We start from the raw sequence: 21,908 nt of genomic DNA on the forward strand, positions 1-21,908 counted from the left end.
AAAGGTATAGTTAATGTATAGTATACGTATAGTAAAGGTATAGTTAATGTATAGTAACCATATAGTAAAGGTATAGTAAAGGTATAGTACATGTATATTACATGTATAGTAAATGTATATTAAACGTATAGTATACGTATAGTAAAGGTATAGTATATGTATATTACATGTATAGTAAATGTATAGTAAAGGTAAAGTAAACGTATAGTATACGTATAGTAAAAGTATAGTACACATACAGCAAACATATAGTAAAGGTATAGTAAATGTATAGTTTAACATATAGTATATGTACAGTATATATATACAGTATATCTCTGGATACAGCCCAACCCTAATAAATATTCTGACCTTTTTAACTAGGTTGTCTCTAAATTCATAGATCCCAGTCACGACTATGTGTCTCTATGTGTAGGCTATGCCCCATACTACTCCTGTTTCCCCTGCCAGCACCCCTTCTTCTCCTGGTCCCCCTGCCAGTACCCCTTCTTCTCCTGGTCCCCCTGCCAGTACCCCTTCTTCTCCTGGTCCCCCTGCCAGTACCCCTTCTTCCCCTGGTCCCCCTGCCAGCACCCCTTCTTCCCCTGGTCCCCCTGCCAATACCCCTTCTTCTCCTGGTCCCCCTGCCAGCACCCCTTCTTCTCCTGGTCCCCCTGCCAGTACCCCTTCTTCCCCTGGTCCCCCTGCCAGCACCCCTTCTTCCCCTGGTCCCCCTGCCAGCACCCCTTCTTCCCCTGGTCCCCCTGCCAGCACCCCTTCTACTTCTGGTCCCCCTGCCAGTACCCCTTCTTCTCCTGGTCCCCCTGCCAGTACCCCTTCTCCTGGTCCCCCTGCCAGCACCCCTTCTACTTCTGGTCCCCCTGCCAGTAGCCCTTCTTCTCCTGGTCCCCCTGCCAGTACCCCTTCTTCTCCTGGTCCCCCTGCCAGTACCCCTTCTTCTCCTGGTCACCCTGCCAGCACCCCTTCTTCCCCTGGTCCCCCTGCCAGCACCCCTTCTTCCCCTGGTCCCCCACCCAGCACCCGGCCTGTCTGACCTACCTCCAGATGGAGTTGCGTCCCTGCAGGATGACTCCTGTGAACAGCGTGGGGCGCAGAGCATCCACCTGCAGCCACTGGTGCTGGTCCTCATACTTAGCACACCACGCGCCATCATACATGTCTCCGTCCTCGATACCTGACTGGACTCACACACACAACACACAACACACACAAAATAGCTCAAAGTGTTTTTCAGGAAGCATTCTGCAATAAAATGACCGGTAAACTTACCATTGTATTTAGGAAGCAGATCACAAGGAGAATAACAACTAAGTACTTGGTGGCTATAATATATTAATATCTAGACTATAGACACACCTGTATATTGAGTCTTGCCCTGTGAGGGCCAAGTCCCATGCGCAGGTAGGATGAAGCCTGGAACTGGCTGTCATCAACCCTCAGTGACTTCAGACCCAGCGGGGGACAGTCTGGAGAGATTACAACACATGGTGGATCAGGGATAGCCATCATGCTGGCAGGGGGACCAGGAGAAGAAGGGGTGCTGGCAGGGGGACCAGGAGAAGAAGGGGTGCTGGCAGGGGGACAGTCTGGAGAGGTTACAACACATGGTGGATCAGGAATAGCCATCATGCTGGCAGGGGGACCAGGAGAAGAAGGGGTGCTCGCAGGGGGACCAGGAGAAGAAGGGGTGCTGGCAGGGGACAGTCTGGAGAGGTTACAACACATGGTGGATCAGGAATAGCCATCATGCTGGCAGGGGGACCAGGAGAAGAAGGGGTGCTGGCAGGGGGACCAGGAGAAGAAGGGGTGCTGGCAGGGGACAGTCTGGAGAGATTACAACACATGGTGGATCAGGGATAGCCATCATGCCACTCCTTGCCACATCTTGTCATGTATGGCATTAAAAAAAAAAAAAGCATATATTTAACCTTTATTTAACTAGGTAATTCAGTTAAGAACCAATTATTATTTACAATGACAGCCTAGGAACAGTTGGTTTACTGCCTTGTTCAGAACGACAGATTTCTACCTTGTCAGCTCGGGGATTCAATCTAGCAACTGTCCGGTTACTGGTCCAACGCTCTAACCACTAGGCTACCCTGCCGATTACTGGTCCAACGCTCTAACCACTAGGCTACCCTGCCGATTACTGGTCCAACGCTCTAACCACTAGGCTACCCTGCCGATTACTGGTCCAACGCTCTAACCACTAGGCTACCCTGCCGATTACTGGTCCAACGCTCTAACCACTAGGCTACCTGCTGGTTACTAGTCCAACGCTCTAACCACTAGGCTACCTGCTGGTTACTAGTCCAACGCTCTAACCACTAGGCTACCCTGCCGATTACTGGTCCAACGCTCTAACCACTAGGCTACCCTGCCGATTACTGGTCCAACGCTCTAACCACTAGGCTACCCTGCCGGTTACTAGTCCAACGCTCTAACCACTAGGCTACCTGCTGGTTACCGGTCCAACGCTCTAACCACTAGGCTACCTGCTGGTTACTGGCCCAACGCTCTAACCACTAGGCTACCTGCTGGTTACTGGTCCAACGCTCTAACCACTAGGCTACCTGCTGGTTACTGGCCCAACGCTCTAACCACTAGGCTACCTGCTGGTTACTGGTCCAACGCTCTAACCACTAGGCTACCCTGCTGCATAACATGGAGTTGAAATGATAGCACAACTAGATCTGGGACCAGGCTAGATCAGGGCTGTGTTCCAGACACACAGACGTCTCTGATCTGTGTAGATGATCAGATCTTAACTGGAGAAGTGTTTAACATCTCAGGAACCAAACAATCCTATTACCTGCACAGACCTGCACAGAATACCTGGAATGCACCCACTATCTCAAAGCAGGATGTCTGAGCCTTGGTGTGTCTGTGCCTCGGTGTGTTTGTGCCTCGGTGTGTGCCTGTGCCTCGGTGTGTGCGTGTGCCTCGGTGTGTGTGTGTGCCTCGGTGTGCCTGTGCCTCGGTGTGTGTGTGTGCCTCGGTGTGCCTGTGCCTCGGTGTGTGCCTGTGCCTCGTTGTGTGTCTGTGCCTCGGTGTGCCTGTGCCTCGGTGTGCCTGTGCCTCGGTGTGTGCCTGTGCCTCGGTGTGCCTGTGCCTCGGTGTGTGTGCCTGTGCCTCGGTGTGTGTGCCTGTGCCTCGGTGTGTGCCTGTGCCTCGGTGTGCCTGTGCCTCGGTGTGTGTCTGTGCCTCGGTGTGTGTCTGTGCCTCGGTGTGCCTGTGCCTCGGTGTGTCTGTGCCTCGGTGTGCCTGTGCCTCGGTGTGCCTGTGTCTCGGTGTGCCTGTGCCTCGGTGTGTCTTTGCCTCGGTGTGTCTACAGGGTTCGGGAGAAGGCAGTTATGTTCAATGGCAGCAGGAGAGAAAGTCATGTATGTTTTGAGAGACAAACTGGCTCTCAGAGATAATGTAGAAATGTGAAGTTGCAGAAGAGGTTGAGTGCATGAGTTCCTTACGTTCCCCTTGGGATCTGAAATATGTCTAATTCTCCTCTTAGTCAGTTCTCTGGAAGTGTACAGGAACTCACAGCCCCCTTCCCCTTGTAGTGTGTGTGTGTGTGTGTGTGTGTGTGTGTGTGTGTGTGTGTGTGTGTGTGTGTGTGTGTGTGTGTGTGTGTGTGTGTGTGTGTGTGTGTGTGTGTGTGTGTGTGTGTGTGTGTGTGTGTGTGTGTGTGTGTGTGTGTGACAAAAACACTTCCCTGGAAGTTGAGGAGAGCCTGTTCCTCCCTCCCTCCCTCCCTCCCTCCCTCCCTCCCTCACATACACACCCCACTCCTCGTTCGGGGGAGTCAGTGTAGTGGGAGTGCAGAGCATTGGGCTGGAGATCAGTGAACCAGGAAGGAACAGAGCCTCTTGCAGAGCTGTTACGTAATACTAGACTCAGTTAGACAGGGTTATAGTCAGGGCAGAGCTGTTACGTAATACTAGACTCAGTTAGACAGGGTTATAGTCAGGGCAGAGCTGTTACGTAATACTAGACTCAGTTAGACAGGGTTATAGTCAGGGCAGAGCTGTTACGTAATACTAGACTCAGTTAGACAGGGTTATAGTCAGGGCAGAGCTGTTACGTAATACTAGACTCAGTTAGACAGGGTTATAGTCAGGGCAGAGCTGTTACGTAATACTAGACTCAGTTAGACAGGGTTATAGTCAGGGCAGAGCTGTTACGTAATACTAGACTCAGTTAGACAGGGTTATAGTCAGGGCAGAGCTGTTACGTAATACTAGACTCAGTTAGACAGGGTTATAGTCAGGGCAGAGCTGTTACGTAATACTAGACTCAGTTAGACAGGGTTATAGTCAGGGCAGAGCTGTTACGTAATACTAGACTCAGTTAGACAGGGTTATAGTCAGGGCAGAGCTGTTACGTAATACTAGACTCAGTTAGACAGGGTTATAGTCAGGGCAGAGCTGTTACGTAATACTAGACTCAGTTAGACAGGGTTATAGTCAGGGCAGAGCTGTTACGTAATACTAGACTCAGTTAGACAGGGTTATAGTCAGGGCAGAGCTGTTACAGGGTAATACTAGACTCAGTTAGACAGGGTTATAGTCAGGGCAGAGCTGTTACGTAATACTAGACTCAGTTAGACAGGGTTATAGTCAGGGCAGAGCTGTTACGTAATACTAGACTCAGTTAGACAGGGTTATAGTCAGGGCAGAGCTGTTACGTAATACTAGACTCAGTTAGACAGGGTTATAGTCAGGGCAGAGCTGTTACGTAATACTAGACTCAGTTAGACAGGGTTATAGTCAGGGCAGAGCTGTTACGTAATACTAGACTCAGTTAGACAGGGTTATAGTCAGGGCAGAGCTGTTACGTAATACTAGACTCAGTTAGACAGGGTTATAGTCAGGGCAGAGCTCAGGGCAGAGCTGTTACGTAATACTAGACTCAGTTAGACAGGGTTATAGTCAGGGCAGAGCTGTTACGTAATACTAGACTCAGTTAGACAGGGTTATAGTCAGGGCAGAGCTGTTACGTAATACTAGACTCAGTTAGACAGGGTTATAGTCAGGGCAGAGCTGTTACGTAATACTAGACTCAGTTAGACAGGGTTATAGTCAGGGCAGAGCTGTTACGTAATACTAGACTCAGTTAGACAGGGTTATAGTCAGGGCAGAGCTGTTACGTAATACTAGACTCAGTTAGACAGGGTTATAGTCAGGGCAGAGCTGTTACGTAATACTAGACTCAGTTAGACAGGGTTATAGTCAGGGCAGAGCTGTTACGTAATACTAGACTCAGTTAGACAGGGTTATAGTCAGGGCAGAGCTGTTACGTAATACTAGACTCAGTTAGACAGGGTTATAGTCAGGGCAGAGCTGTTACGTAATACTAGACTCAGTTAGACAGGGTTATAGTCAGGGCAGAGCTGTTACGTAATACTAGACTCAGTTAGACAGGGTTATAGTCAGGGCAGAGCTGTTACGTAATACTAGACTCAGTTAGACAGGGTTATAGTCAGGGCAGAGCTGTTACGTAATACTAGACTCAGTTAGACAGGGTTATAGTCAGGGCAGAGCTGTTACGTAATACTAGACTCAGTTAGACAGGGTTATAGTCAGGGCAGAGCTGTTACGTAATACTAGACTCAGTTAGACAGGGTTATAGTCAGGGCAGAGCTGTTACGTAATACTAGACTCAGTTAGACAGGGTTATAGTCAGGGCAGAGCTGTTACGTAATACTAGACTCAGTTAGACAGGGTTATAGTCAGGGCAGAGCTGTTACGTAATACTAGACTCAGTTAGACAGGGTTATAGTCAGGGCAGAGCTGTTACGTAATACTAGACTCAGTTAGACAGGGTTATAGTCAGGGCAGAGCTGTTACGTAATACTAGACTCAGTTAGACAGGGTTATAGTCAGGGCAGAGCTGTTACGTAATACTAGACTCAGTTAGACAGGGTTATAGTCAGGGCAGAGCTGTTACGTAATACTAGACTCAGTTAGACAGGGTTATAGTCAGGGCAGAGCTGTTACGTAATACTAGACTCAGTTAGACAGGGTTATAGTCAGGGCAGAGCTGTTACGTAATACTAGACTCAGTTAGACAGGGTTATAGTCAGGGCAGAGCTGTTACGTAATACTAGACTCAGTTAGACAGGGTTATAGTCAGGGCAGAGCTGTTACGTAATACTAGACTCAGTTAGACAGGGTTATAGTCAGGGCAGAGCTGTTACGTAATACTAGACTCAGTTAGACAGGGTTATAGTCAGGGCAGAGCTGTTACGTAATACTAGACTCAGTTAGACAGGGTTATAGTCAGGGCAGAGCTGTTACGTAATACTAGACTCAGTTAGACAGGGTTATAGTCAGGGCAGAGCTGGGATGTAATACTAGACTCAGTTAGACAGGGTTATAGTCAGGGCAGAGCTGTTACGTAATACTAGACTCAGTTAGACAGGGTTATAGTCAGGGCAGAGCTGTTACGTAATACTAGACTCAGTTAGACAGGGTTATAGTCAGGGCAGAGCTGTTACGTAATACTAGACTCAGTTAGACAGGGTTATAGTCAGGGCAGAGCTGTTATGTAATACTAGACTCAGTTAGACAGGGTTATAGTCAGGGCAGAGCTGGGATGTAATACTAGACTCAGTTAGACAGGGTTATAGTCAGGGCAGAGCTGTTACGTAATACTAGACTCAGTTAGACAGGGTTATAGTCAGGGCAGAGCTGTTACGTAATACTAGACTCAGTTAGACAGGGTTATAGTCAGGGCAGAGCTGTTACGTAATACTAGACTCAGTTAGACAGGGTTATAGTCAGGGCAGAGCTGGGATGTAATACTAGACTCAGTTAGACAGGGTTATAGTCAGGGCAGAGCTGGGATGTAATACTAGACTCAGTTAGACAGGGTTATAGTCAGGGCAGAGCTGTTACGTAATACTAGACTCAGTTAGACAGGGTTATAGTCAGGGCAGAGCTGGGATGTAATACTAGACTCAGTTAGACAGGGTTATAGTCAGGGTAGAGCTGGGATGTAATACTAGACTCAGTTAGACAGGGTTATAGTCAGGGCAGAGCTGTTACGTAATACTAGACTCAGTTAGACAGGGTTATAGTCAGGGCAGAGCTGGGATGTAATACTAGACTCAGTTAGACAGGGTTATAGTCAGGGCAGAGCTGGGATGTAATACTAGACTCAGTTAGACAGGGTTATAGTCAGGGCAGAGCTGGGATGTAATACTAGACTCAGTTAGACAGGGTTATAGTCAGGGCAGAGCTGTTACGTAATACTAGACTCAGTTAGACAGGGTTATAGTCAGGGCAGAGCTGTTACGTAATACTAGACTCAGTTAGACAGGGTTATAGTCAGGGGTTAGAGCTGTTACGTAATACTAGACTCAGTTAGACAGGGTTATAGTCAGGGCAGAGCTGTTACGTAATACTAGACTCAGTTAGACAGGGTTATAGTCAGGGCAGAGCTGTTACGTAATACTAGACTCAGTTAGACAGGGTTATAGTCAGGGCAGAGCTGTTACGTAATACTAGACTCAGTTAGACAGGGTTATAGTCAGGGCAGAGCTGTTACGTAATACTAGACTCAGTTAGACAGGGTTATAGTCAGGGCAGAGCTGTTACGTAATACTAGACTCAGTTAGACAGGGTTATAGTCAGGGCAGAGCTTTATAATAGAGAGCTGTTACGTAATACTAGACTCAGTTAGACAGGGTTATAGTCAGGGCAGAGCTGTTACGTAATACTAGACTCAGTTAGACAGGGTTATAGTCAGGGCAGAGCTGTTACGTAATACTAGACTCAGTTAGACAGGGTTATAGTCAGGGCAGAGCTGTTACGTAATACTAGACTCAGTTAGACAGGGTTATAGTCAGGGCAGAGCTGTTACGTAATACTAGACTCAGTTAGACAGGGTTATAGTCAGGGCAGAGCTGTTACGTAATACTAGACTCAGTTAGACAGGGTTATAGTCAGGGCAGAGCTGTTACGTAATACTAGACTCAGTTAGACAGGGTTATAGTCAGGGCAGAGCTGTTACGTAATACTAGACTCAGTTAGACAGGGTTATAGTCAGGGCAGAGCTGTTACGTAATACTAGACTCAGTTAGACAGGGTTATAGTCAGGGCAGAGCTGTTACGTAATACTAGACTCAGTTAGACAGGGTTATAGTCAGGGCAGAGCTGTTACGTAATACTAGACTCAGTTAGACAGGGTTATAGTCAGGGCAGAGCTGTTACGTAATACTAGACTCAGTTAGACAGGGTTATAGTCAGGGCAGAGCTGTTACGTAATACTAGACTCAGTTAGACAGGGTTATAGTCAGGGCAGAGCTGTTACGTAATACTAGACTCAGTTAGACAGGGTTATAGTCAGGGCAGAGCTGTTACGTAATACTAGACTCAGTTAGACAGGGTTATAGTCAGGGCAGAGCTGTTACGGGTTATAGTCAGGGCAGAGCTAGACTCAGTTAGACAGGGTTATAGTCAGGGCAGAGCTGTTACGTAATACTAGACTCAGTTAGACAGGGTTATAGTCAGGGCAGAGCTGTTACGTAATACTAGACTCAGTTAGACAGGGTTATAGTCAGGGCAGAGCTGTTACGTAATACTAGACTCAGTTAGACAGGGTTATAGTCAGGGCAGAGCTGTTACGTAATACTAGACTCAGTTAGACAGGGTTATAGTCAGGGCAGAGCTGTTACGTAATACTAGACTCAGTTAGACAGGGTTATAGTCAGGGCAGAGCTGTTACGTAATACTAGACTCAGTTAGACAGGGTTATAGTCAGGGCAGAGCTGTTACGTAATACTAGACTCAGTTAGACAGGGTTATAGTCAGGGCAGAGCTGTTATGTAATACTAGACTCAGTTAGACAGGGTTATAGTCAGGGCAGAGCTGTTACGTAATACTAGACTCAGTTAGACAGGGTTATAGTCAGGGCAGAGCTGTTACGTAATACTAGACTCAGTTAGACAGGGTTATAGTCAGGGCAGAGCTGTTACGTAATACTAGACTCAGTTAGACAGGGTTATAGTCAGGGCAGAGCTGTTACGTAATACTAGACTCAGTTAGACAGGGTTATAGTCAGGGCAGAGCTGTTACGTAATACTAGACTCAGTTAGACAGGGTTATAGTCAGGGCAGAGCTGTTACGTAATACTAGACTCAGTTAGACAGGGTTATAGTCAGGGCAGAGCTGTTACGTAATACTAGACTCAGTTAGACAGGGTTATAGTCAGGGCAGAGCTGTTACGTAATACTAGACTCAGACAGGGTTATAGTCAGGGCAGAGCTGTAGACAGGGTTATAGTCAGGGCAGAGCTGTTACGTAATACTAGACTCAGTTAGACAGGGTTATAGTCAGGGCAGAGCTGTTATGTAATACTAGACTCAGTTAGACAGGGTTATAGTCAGGGCAGAGCTGTTACGTAATACTAGACTCAGTTAGACAGGGTTATAGTCAGGGCAGAGCTGTTACGTAATACTAGACTCAGTTAGACAGGGTTATAGTCAGGGCAGAGCTGTTACGTAATACTAGACTCAGTTAGACAGGGTTATAGTCAGGGCAGAGCTGTTACGTAATACTAGACTCAGTTAGACAGGGTTATAGTCAGGGCAGAGCTGTTAGACTCAGTTAGACAGGGTTATAGTCAGGGCAGAGCTGTTACGTAATACTAGACTCAGTTAGACAGGGTTATAGTCAGGGCAGAGCTGTTACGTAATACTAGACTCAGTTAGACAGGGTTATAGTCAGGGCAGAGCTGTTACGTAATACTAGACTCAGTTAGACAGGGTTATAGTCAGGGCAGAGCTGTTACGTAATACTAGACTCAGTTAGACAGGGTTATAGTCAGGGCAGAGCTGTTACGTAATACTAGACTCAGTTAGACAGGGTTATAGTCAGGGCAGAGCTGTTACGTAATACTAGACTCAGTTAGACAGGGTTATAGTCAGGGCAGAGCTGTTACGTAATACTAGACTCAGTTAGACAGGGTTATAGTCAGGGCAGAGCTGTTACTAATACTAGACTCAGTTAGACAGGGTTATAGTCAGGGCAGAGCTGTTACGTAATACTAGACTCAGTTAGACAGGGTTATAGTCAGGGCAGAGCTGGGATGTAATACTAGACTCAGTTAGACAGGGTTATAGTCAGGGCAGAGCTGTTACTTAGACAGGGTTATAGTCAGGGCAGAGCTGTTATGTAATACTAGACTCAGTTAGACAGGGTTATAGTCAGGGCAGAGCTGTTATGTAATACTAGACTCAGTTAGACAGGGTTATAGTCAGGGCAGAGCTGTTACGTAATACTAGACTCAGTTAGACAGGGTTATAGTCAGGGCAGAGCTGTTACGTAATACTAGACTCAGTTAGACAGGGTTATAGTCAGGGCAGAGCTGTTATGTAATACTAGACTCAGTTAGACAGGGTTATAGTCAGGGCAGAGCTGTTATGTAATACTAGACTCAGTTAGACAGGGTTATAGTCAGGGCAGAGCTGTTAATACTAGACTCAGTTAGACAGGGTTATAGTCAGGGCAGAGCTGTTACGTAATACTAGACTCAGTTAGACAGGGTTATAGTCAGGGCAGAGCTGTTACGTAATACTAGACTCAGTTAGACAGGGTTATAGTCAGGGCAGAGCTGTTACGTAATACTAGACTCAGTTAGACAGGGTTATAGTCAGGGCAGAGCTGTTACGTAATACTAGACTCAGTTAGACAGGGTTATAGTCAGGGCAGAGCTGTTACGTAATACTAGACTCAGTTAGACAGGGTTATAGTCAGGGCAGAGCTGTTACGTAATACTAGACTCAGTTAGACAGGGTTATAGTCAGGGCAGAGCTGTTACGTAATACTAGACTCAGTTAGACAGGGTTATAGTCAGGGCAGAGCTGTTACGTAATACTAGACTCAGTTAGACAGGGTTATAGTCAGGGCAGAGCTGTTACGTAATACTAGACTCAGTTAGACAGGGTTATAGTCAGGGAGCAGAGCTGACTCAGTTAGACAGGGTTATAGTCAGGGCAGAGCTAGACTCAGTTAGACAGGGTTATAGTCAGGGCAGAGCTGTTACGTAATACTAGACTCAGTTAGACAGGGTTATAGTCAGGGCAGAGCTGTTACGTAATACTAGACTCAGTTAGACAGGGTTATAGTCAGGGCAGAGCTGTTACGTAATACTAGACTCAGTTAGACAGGGTTATAGTCAGGGCAGAGCTGTTCAGTTAGACAGTAATACTAGACTCAGTTAGACAGGGTTATAGTCAGGGCAGAGCTGTTACGTAATACTAGACTCAGTTAGACAGGGTTATAGTCAGGGCAGAGCTGTTACGTAATACTAGACTCAGTTAGACAGGGTTATAGTCAGGGCAGAGCTGTTACGTAATACTAGACTCAGTTAGACAGGGTTATAGTCAGGGCAGAGCTGTTACGTAATACTAGACTCAGTTAGACAGGGTTATAGTCAGGGCAGAGCTGTTACGTAATACTAGACTCAGTTAGACAGGGTTATAGTCAGGGCAGAGCTGTTACGTAATACTAGACTCAGTTAGACAGGGTTATAGTCAGGGCAGAGCTGTTACGTAATACTAGACTCAGTTAGACAGGGTTATAGTCAGGGCAGAGCTGTTACGTAATACTAGACTCAGTTAGACAGGGTTATAGTCAGGGCAGAGCTGTTACGTAATACTAGACTCAGTTAGACAGGGTTATAGTCAGGGCAGAGCTGTTACGTAATACTAGACTCAGTTAGACAGGGTTATAGTCAGGGCAGAGCTGTTACGTAATACTAGACTCAGTTAGACAGGGTTATAGTCAGGGCAGAGCTGTTACGTAATACTAGACTCAGTTAGACAGGGTTATAGTCAGGGCAGAGCTGTTACGTAATACTAGACTCAGTTAGACAGGGTTATAGTCAGGGCAGAGCTGTTACGTAATACTAGACTCAGTTAGACAGGGTTATAGTCAGGGCAGAGCTGTTACGTGTAATACTAGACTCAGTTAGACAGGGTTATAGTCAGGGCAGAGCTGTTACGTAATACTAGACTCAGTTAGACAGGGTTATAGTCAGGGCAGAGCTGTTACGTAATACTAGACTCAGTTAGACAGGGTTATAGTCAGGGCAGAGCTGTTACGTAATACTAGACTCAGTTAGACAGGGTTATAGTCAGGGCAGAGCTGTTACGTAATACTAGACTCAGTTAGACAGGGTTATAGTCAGGGCAGAGCTGTTACGTAATACTAGACTCAGTTAGACAGGGTTATAGTCAGGGCAGAGCTGTTACGTAATACTAGACTCAGTTAGACAGGGTTATAGTCAGGGCAGAGCTGTTACGTAATACTAGACTCAGTTAGACAGGGTTATAGTCAGGGCAGAGCTGGGATGTAATACTAGACTCAGACAGGGTTATAGTCAGGGCAGAGCTGGGATGTAATACTAGACTCAGTTAGACAGGGTTATAGTCAGGGCAGAGCTGTTACGTAATACTAGACTCAGTTAGACAGGGTTATAGTCAGGGCAGAGCTGAGATGTAATACTAGACTCAGTTAGCCAGGGTTATAGTCAGGGTAGAGCTGGGATGTAATACTAGACTCAGTTAGCCAGGGTTATAGTCAGGGCAGAGCTGTTACGTAATACTAGACTCAGTTAGACAGGGTTATAGTCAGGGCAGAGCTGTTACGTAATACTAGACTCAGTTAGACAGGGTTATAGTCAGGGCAGAGCTGGGATGTAATACTAGACTCAGTTAGACAGGGTTATAGTCAGGGTAGAGCTGGGATGTAATACTAGACTCAGTTAGACAGGGTTATAGTCAGGGCAGAGCTGTTACGTAATACTAGACTCAGTTAGACAGGGTTATAGTCAGGGCAGAGCTGAGATGTAATACTAGACTCAGTTAGCCAGGGTTATAGTCAGGGTAGAGCTGGGATGTAATACTAGACTCAGTTAGACAGGGTTATAGTCAGGGCAGAGCTGTTACGTAATACTAGACTCAGTTAGACAGGGTTATAGTCAGGGCAGAGCTGTTACGTAATACTAGACTCAGTTAGACAGGGTTATAGTCAGGGTAGAGCTGGGATGTAATATGAGACTCAGTTAGACAGGGTTATAGTCAGGGCAGAGCTGGGATGTAATACTAGACTCAGTTAGACAGGGTTATAGTCAGGGTAGAGCTGGGATGTAATATGAGACTCAGTTAGACAGGGTTATAGTCAGGGTAGAGCTGGGATGTAATACTAGACTCAGTTAGACAGGGTTATAGTCAGGGCAGAGCTGGCATGTAATATGAGACAGACAGGGTTAGTCAGGTGTGCATCTCAAATGGCACCCTATTCCCTATATAGTGCACTACTTTTGACCAGAGCCTATAGGACAGAAGTGCACTATAAAGGGAACAGGGTGCCAGAGAGACGCAGAAAAGGGAGTCAACTAAGACTTAGTGTGTATCACGGCGCCGGAGAAGATGGCTGACGTTTTACGTGCTCCTTACCAAGCCTGGTTGTTTTTTCTTCGTTTTTCCCCCGTTGTTTGTAACTTCTTTTCTTTCTCTTATTTTTTTAACTTCTTTTGTACATAATGTTACTGCTACCGTCTCCTATGACCAAAATAACTTCTGGACATCAGAACGGAGATGACTCAACACAAACTGGCGCAAGCTTTTACATGTTTTTTTTTACGAGTGTGACGAGATCTACGTGAAGGACATACTGCTTTCCCGGGAACAGGCCCAAATCCCGGTCATTTGCGTGAAGAGATGACGGGGCTCGGGCCGGCTTCATGGCACCTGGCTCGATGCCCACTCTAGCCCGGGCCGATACGAGACGCTGCGATGTAACGCACCGGGCTATGCCTGCGCACCAGGGACACCGTGCGCCTCACGTAATAACACGGTGCCTGCCCGGTCCACCTCTCTCCACGGGAAGCACGGGGAGTTGGCTCAGGTCTCTTACCTGACTTAGCCACACTCCCCGTGTTCACCCCCAAGAAATTTTGTGGGCTGCCTCTCGTACCTGTCGCGCTGCCTCCTCATATCGCCGCCGCTCAGCTTTCGCTGCCTCCAGCTCTGCTTTGGGGCGGCGATATTCCCCAGCCTGTGCCCAGGGTCCTTCTCCGTCCAGAATCTCCTCCCATGTCCATGAGTCCATAGATTTCTGCTGCTGCCCGATACCACGCTGCTTGGTCCTTTGGTGGTGGGTGATTCTGCAACGGATTTCAACCTCTTCGTCTCAGTAGCAAAGATCGGACCAATACGCAGCGTGGTAAGTGTCCATGATACTTTAATAATCACTGAACACGACTCAATAAGAAAATAACAAATTGAATGGAAACGAAAAACCGAAATGGTGACACAAACAACAAAACAGGAAACAATCACCCACCAAACACTGGTGGGAAATGGCTGCCTAAGTATGATTCTCAATCAGAGACAACTAACGACACCTGCCTCTGATTGAGAACCCATACCAGGCCAAACACAAAACACAACATAGAAAAACGAACATAGACAACCCTCCCAACTCACGCCCTGACCATACTAAAACAAAGACATAACAAAAGAACTAAGGTCAGAACGTGACACCCTGCTATGAGACTCTAAATTGAGCTCAGGTGCATCCTATTTCCATTGATCATCCTTGAGAAGTTTCTACAACTTGATTTACCTGTGGTAAATTAAATTGATTGGACATGATTTGGAAAAGCACACACCTGTCTATATAAGGTCCTACAGTTGACAGTACATGTCAGAGAAAAAAACAAGCTATGAGGTGGAAGGAATTGTCCGTAGAGCTCCGAGACAGGCACAGATCTGGGGAAGGGTACCAAAACATGTTTGCAGCATTGAAGGTCCCCAAGAACACAGTGGCCTCCATCATTCTTAAATGGAAGAAGTTTGGAACTACCAAGACTCTTCCCAGAGCTGGCCGCCCAGACAAACTGTGCAATCAGGGGAGAAGGAGAGGTGACCAAGAACCCAATGGTCACTCTGACAGAGCTCCAGAGTTCCTCTGTGGAGATGGGAGAAACTTCCAGAAGAACAACCATCTCTACAGTACCCCACCAATCAGGCCTTTATGGTAGTGGCCAGACGGAAGCCACTCCTCAGTAAAAGGCACATGACAGCCCGCTGGGAGTTTACCAAAAGACACCTAAAGGACTCTCAGACAAATTAGAAACAAGATTCTCTGGTCTGATGAAACCAAGATTGAACTATCTTTTTTCATCGGTAGGAACTGGGAGACTAAACATGATCGACGGGAAAACGAACGGAGCAAAGTACAGAGAGATCCTTGATGAAAACCTGCTCCAGAGTGCTCAGGACCTCAGACAATGCAGAAGTGGCTTAGGAACAAGTCTCTGAATGTCCTTGAGTGGCCAAGCCAGAGCCCGGACTGGAACCCGATCGAACGTCTCTTGAGAGACCTGAAAATAGCTGTGCAGTGACACTCCCCATCCAACCTGACAGAGCTTGAGAGGATCTGCAGAGAAGAATGGGAGAAACTCCCCTAATACAGGTGTGCCAAGCTTGTAGTGTCATACCCAAGAAGACTCGAGTCTGTAATCACTGCCAAAGGTGCAAAGTAATGAGTAAAGGGTTTGAATACTTATTTATGATTATTTGTGATTTACATAATGAGGAGATGGCACCTGGGTACCCACTTCTATAAACCAATGAGAAGATGGGAGAGGCAGGACTTGCAGCCGCGATCTGCGTCAGAAATAGAAAGGACTTGTATTTTAGTCCTTGGCAACGCAGAGGCTCGTTGACGCGCGCGAGTAGTGTGGGTGCAATAATTGAATAACATGGATTTCTAGATGTATTTTGCAGTGCACGTGAGCGGTGGGGTCTAGCGAGCGGTCTAGTCAGCCTGTAAGGAGGAGTGCCAAAGGGGCCGTATTCAAGCAATTATTATGTGTTTTTTTGTAATTATATTATTATTATTACTATTACATTATTAAAGTAACTGCACTGTGAAAATCTCACGTTTAAAAGTTAATATTCTGTTGACTCATATCCAAATAAAGTTGTTGACTCGTCCTTAGTCGTATTTGTGGCCAAAGCATAAATTGGAGAAGAAGAAAAAAAACACTTCAAAAACCCCACCTCAAACTTGTATCTCAAACAGACGTTTGAAAAATGCTTGCTATTTCCTCATATGGAAATACTCCTCGGGAGGATAAACTGACCAATCAGCGGTTTTGAGGAGGATGCGCGAGACAATCAGCAATCTATTTAACTTTTTATTTTTTGACTGGTTTCCGCACACACCATTCAAACATAACATGTATGTAATTATAGGTCCTATTTCATTGAAATCTGGAAACACTGGGCAGTTACTTTAAATAATTATATTACACAAGTATTATAATGATATTATCAAATTAATTATTATTAAGTTATAAGGACTTCATGCTTTACATCAATAACAGCTTAATAAGCCTAAGTTATACCGGCAAGTCTTTATTTTCTTCAAAGTTTATATCAAGAACAAGAATGTGTAATATAAATATATATATATACAGAAGGAAAGGAAGTAGTGACTGTATCTGGCAGAATGACAGTATTCGACCGACTGTTACATGACTGTAGCCTTGTCTGCCCTTTATTAAATGCATTAATTACAGGCTACTAGGTTACTCCTGCACATACAGAACCAATTACTAAGACAGTCATCCTGCTGAAAACCTGCTACAGAATGCTAATAGCCTACCGTGCAACTGTGAAACGCACACAAAAAAACCGTATGAACTAAATAAACCATTATTAAAGTAGAGAACATCTATCCGTGCACAAAAAGAAAAGTTGAGAAAATCCCCCCATGGCATGCACAATGCCAATCAGTTAAATGCTGACGTATGTACATTTCAGAATAAATTCATTTGCAAAGGACTAGGTAATACATTTACCAGGTTCTTTCTTTGCGTCTGCTGTGCCATTTTTGTTTTCATGTTTTCCATCCTCGTCTTGATCGATGCGCTTGTCATCTGCATTTTTCTTTCGCATATTTTTCTTTCCCAAAACTGGTTTATTGGCTGTGGTGGTGGTGGAGAATAATGAGAACACAGGCGTCTTAAAAGCTATCGTTCTGTTAACAGTAGAGTTCAATGTCATGTTAACGGCTGGGACAGTTGCATTAAATTCGCTGACATCGTCAGTTTTCACGACAAAAACTATTGCAGACAAAATGCACAATATCTTGGCCATTCTCTTTCTGTGCTTGAAACATAGAGCTGTCCACTTAAACCCACAAGCGCTCCGTATTTATAAAACCGTAATATATCAATAAGCTGCACATATTACCGTAAAACCTACAGTACGGGTATATATAACGTTTTTTTAAAAGAGAGCACACGCGAGAAATAGAGCATTGTTGCATTTTATTTGTATTCCGATTTCGGAGGCTGTCTTATTTGATTATAGCTTTATTTCAACGATTGACTTTTAATTTTGAAAGAGACACATCTAATTTGGTTTTTAAAAAAATGTAAAAACCGACGTATGACGCGTCATCGGCATATGACGTCTATCCCGGAAATGGCCACGCAAGCGACTGGACTGTTTGGAGAACCATAACAACTCTAGCTAGATAATTGTCCATTTTCATTTTACAACATGCTGTCAGAAGAAGGATATTAGCTTCATTTACAGTATCATATGCGTTTCGTTGGATATCGTTCGTGGTTTTACAACCGGTACAACTTATTTTGAAATGTTGCCACTATGACAGAAGCGTCATATCAGAATCAAAAGTAGCTAGCTACAATGCTAACGTCTTAGCATGTTGTAATAACATCTGGTTCTAGCTAGCTACAATTAAATGCTGTGGTATAGCTGTTGTCCTCCGACATAAATAGACCGAGATGTAGTTTGTTGACACACGTGTCATTACTAAGGAACGTAAGACGTAAAGCAGTTAACTAGGGGTCAAGGGGTCACTTCGGGTTGTGCACCTTCAATGTCAATAGTCCCATTATGTCATGTGGATAGATACTTGTGGCAGAAAACAAGGCCGTCGCTTTCAAAGCCAACTAATAGATTTCACCAGTAGGACGACGGTCATTGGTAGACAGATTGATAGTTTGTTGTTGTTGTCAACTTTGATGTTGATCATGTCAGTGTGTGTGTGTGTGTGTGTGTGTGTGTGTGTGTGTGTGTGTGTGTGTGTGTGTGTGTGTGTGTGTGTGTGTGTGTGTGTGTGTGTGGCAGGTTAATAACCGACCATGAAGAGGGACCAGTCAGATGGACAGACATCTATCTGCCTCTCTTCTCTGACCTTGTGACAAAATAATTCTGCTCACCAAACATTTTTCTACCACGCCAAAAGGGGACGAATTATCTCAAGATGCCTCGGTTGGAAGACGTCGCCAACATTGTTCTGAGGGTGCCAAGCATCCTGGTACTGGACTTGCTCTATAAATGTGACATTGATAGCTTCACAGAGCACCTCAGGGCGAAGAACGAAGACATGCTCTTCAAATACAAATATGTTATCTGGAACCTCTATTACCTAGGTAACATTCATACACATCAGCTACGTCCCAAATGGTCAACAGTAGTGTACTATATAGGGAATAGGGCTCTGGTCAACAGTAGTGTACTATATAGGGAATAGGGTCCTGGTCAACAGTAGTGTACTATATAGGGAATAGGGTCCTGGTCAACAGTAGTGTACTATATAAGGAATAGGGCTCTGGTCAACAGTAGTGTGTCTATATAGGGAATAGGGTCCTGGTCTACAGGTGTTCTAATCCTGGTCTAGTAGTGTTCTGGTCCTGGTCTACAGTAGTGTTCTATATCCTGGGTCCTGGTCTACAGTAGTGTTCTATATAGGGTCCTGGTCTACAGTAGTGTTCTATATAGGGTCCTGGTCTACAGTAGTGTTCTATATAGGGTCCTGGTCAACAGTAGTGTTCTATATAGGGTCCTGGTCAACAGTAGTGTTCTATATAGGGTCCCTGGTCTATATAGGGTCAGTAGTGTTCTATATAGGGAATAGGGTCCTGGTCTATAAGGGTCAGTAGTGTTCTATATTCTAGGGTCCTGGTCTACAGTAGTGTTCTATATAGGGTCCTGGTCAACAGTAGTGTTCTATATAGGGTCCTGGTCTACAGTAGTGTTCTATATAGGGCCCTGGTCTACAGTAGTGTCCTGGTCAACAGTAGTGTTCTATATAGGGCCCTGGTCTACAGTAGTGTTCTATATAGGGTCTATATAGGGTCCTGGTCTACAGTAGTGTTCTATATAGGGCCCTGGTCTACAGGTCCCCTGGTCTACAGTAGTGTTCTATATAATAGTGTTCTATATAGGGTCCTGGTCTAACCTGGTCTAGTAGTGTTCTATATAGGGTCCTGGTCTACAGTAGTGTTCTAGTGTTCTAACAGTAGTGTTCTAGGGTCCTGGTCTACAGTAGTGTTCAGTAGTGTTCTATATAGGGTCCTGGTCTACAGTAGTGTTCTAGGGTCCTGGTCTACAGTAGTGTTCTATATAGGGCCCTCTGGTCTACAGTAGTGTTCTATATAGGTGCCATTTGAGACAGAACCATCACCATATCATTACATATTTCTCCAATGTGACTTTAACCATTTGTGTTGTCTTTCCTGAACCACCATTTCACTGTAGAGGAAAACCAGGGCTGTATTCACTAGGAACCAAACAGAAGCAAGTGGAGCAAAACAGGGAGGGACTTACCTGAATTTGCCCAATAGAAACTCAAGTTTTGTTGAGAAACGTTTTCTGTTGGTAGCTACGTTGCAAACATTTTTTGTTGCGTGTGTCTTGGGTCTGTTCCAAAAAACCCGTTGTAAATAGCAAGGTAGCCAACGAACAACACGGTTGAAGACCCTGTGGAAAAGTTGTATAGCGGCCGAATAAGATACCGGGGTAGAGAGTGGGCCATTTCATTAAGTTTTCCCACTCATCACCGTTTATTCCCGAAAAATGTCTTCTCACTCTTGATAGCCTAGCATAGGACAAACGTTAAGAATAAGCTACGTGGTGAGTTGACGTCTTATTCGGCAGCTAGTTAGCTAGGTAAATTAATTAACTAACGCTAACAACGCTTTGTAACGCTTTAACTAACAACTAACAACGCTTTGTATGCGTTGTTAGTTGGCAACCTTGTTATTTTACAACGTTTTTTTTGGAACGTTCCACAAATTATACCCACGTGTGTGTGTGTGTGTGTGTGTGTGTGTGTGTGTGTGTGTGTGTGTGTGTGTGTGTGTGTGTGTGTGTGTGTGTGTGTGTGTGTGTGCGAATACACCCCAGTTGTTCTGCTCTGTGAGCACTGTCAGTGCTGTTGTCTCTGTCCTCCCCCAGGTCACGTGATCAACGTGGTAATGTTACTTTTACCATTGAGACACATCATCAAGGTCTACCTCTACATCCTCACCACTCTGCTCTTTTACGTGGGACACCAGATCTCCAAGTGAGTGTCTACACTTTCAGACATTGCCATAAAAAACATACAGATTGATTTCAGCAACACAGAATCAAATCAGATAAAGGCTGTTATTATGAGAGACTGGTTAGTCACAAAACCCAAAAATGGCTACCGTGTAGTGAGTACTAAAACAGCTAACGCTCTTGTTATAACTTCACAGTTCTTATGAGAACAACTACACTTCCCAGAATGCAAATAGATGTTCTATAGCTATACGGAGTGTGACATCTTCTATGATAGTCTGTACGACTTGGGTCAATCTTATGCGAACAACTACACTTCCCAGAATGCAAATAGATGTTCTATAGCTATACGGAGTGTGACATCTTCTATGATAGTCTGTACGACTTGGGTCAATCTTATGCGAACAACTACACTTCCCAGAATGCAAATAGATGTTCTATAGCTATACGGAGTGTGACATCTTCTATGATAGTCTGTACGACTTGGGTCAATCTTATGCGAACAACTACACTTCCCAGAATGCAAATAGATGTTCTATAGCTATACGGAGTGTGACATCTTCTATGATAGTCTGTACGACTTGGGCCAATCTTATGCGAACAACTACACTTCCCAGTATGCTAGTAGAGCTTAATTGGTCATAAAAGCTTATTTACTGTTTTCCCTCTTTGGTCCATCTTTATAAAACCAGATTTGAAAGAGGGTTTCCCCTTGCTGTTGTTGACATGGTGAGTGACCGTTGATGTGTTTTTCCCCACAGGGACTATGTCCATGGAGAGGTGCAGTATGGGTATGACGGAGCCCTGTACCTCGACTCTCAGGCCTTCAACCGGTTTGTCTCTTCCCTGACTAGTAAGTCACACACACTTGCACTATATCCCTTTGTTTTCCCATAGCTATCACTGGCTACTTTCCATGACAACTCACTGTACAAACCATAATATAGCTTCTTTTTTTAACTCTCTTTTTCTGTCTCTCTCTCTGTCTCTCTGTCTTTCTCTCTGTCTCTCTCTCTGTCTCTCTCTCTGTCTCTCTCTCTTCTCTCTCTCTCTCTGTGTCTCTCTCTGTGTGTCTCTCTCTGTGTCTCTCTCTCTCTCTCTCTCTCTGTCTCTCTCTGTCTCTCTCTCTCTCACTGTCTCTCTCTCTCTCTCTGTGTGTCTCTCTCTGTGTCTCTCTCTCTCTCTCTCTCTGTCTCTCTCTCTGTCTCTCTCTCTGTCTCTCTCTCTCTCTGTCTCTCTCTCTCTCTCTCTCTCTCTCTCTCTCTCTCTCTCTCTCTCTCTCTCTGTCTCTCTCTGTCTCTCTCTCTCTCTCTCTCTCTCTCTCTCTCTCTCTCTCTCTCTCTCTCTCTGTCTCTCTCTCTCTCTCTCTCCTCTCTCTCTACCTCTCTCTCTCTCTCTCTCTCTCTCTCTCTCTCTCTCTCTCTCTGTCTCTCTCTGTCTCTCTCTCTCTCTCTACCTCTCTCTCTCTCTCTCCTCTCTCTACCTCTCTCTCTCTCTGTCTCTCTCTCTCTCTCTCTACCTCTCTCTCTCTCTA

At 45.3% G+C, this 21,908-nt stretch overlaps 2 protein-coding genes across 2 annotated transcripts in view; one reads left to right on the forward strand and one right to left on the reverse strand.

Annotated features, from left to right (window-relative positions):
• Positions 1-17,211, reverse strand: part of cpxm1a (carboxypeptidase X (M14 family), member 1a) — a 56,707-nt gene extending 39,496 nt beyond the window's left edge. Inside the window, exons 1-3 of the mRNA XM_046364664.1 lie at positions 16,876-17,211; positions 1,357-1,466; positions 1,039-1,178 (exon numbers count right to left, since the gene is read on the reverse strand). Coding sequence (XP_046220620.1) covers positions 1,039-1,178; positions 1,357-1,466; positions 16,876-17,173 — 548 coding nt within the window. The 5' untranslated portion in view covers positions 17,174-17,211. The remainder of the gene's footprint in view (positions 1-1,038; positions 1,179-1,356; positions 1,467-16,875) is intronic.
• Positions 17,212-17,504: 293 nt separating this feature from the next.
• Positions 17,505-21,908, forward strand: part of zmp:0000000662 (RING finger protein 145) — a 45,704-nt gene continuing 41,300 nt past the window's right edge. Inside the window, exons 1-4 of the mRNA XM_046367753.1 lie at positions 17,505-17,661; positions 18,176-18,480; positions 20,288-20,396; positions 21,136-21,227. Coding sequence (XP_046223709.1) covers positions 18,312-18,480; positions 20,288-20,396; positions 21,136-21,227 — 370 coding nt within the window. The 5' untranslated portion in view covers positions 17,505-17,661; positions 18,176-18,311. The remainder of the gene's footprint in view (positions 17,662-18,175; positions 18,481-20,287; positions 20,397-21,135; positions 21,228-21,908) is intronic.

Source organism: Oncorhynchus gorbuscha, linkage group LG10, assembly GCF_021184085.1.
Source record: "Oncorhynchus gorbuscha isolate QuinsamMale2020 ecotype Even-year linkage group LG10, OgorEven_v1.0, whole genome shotgun sequence".
Lineage (NCBI taxonomy): Eukaryota > Metazoa > Chordata > Actinopteri > Salmoniformes > Salmonidae > Oncorhynchus > Oncorhynchus gorbuscha.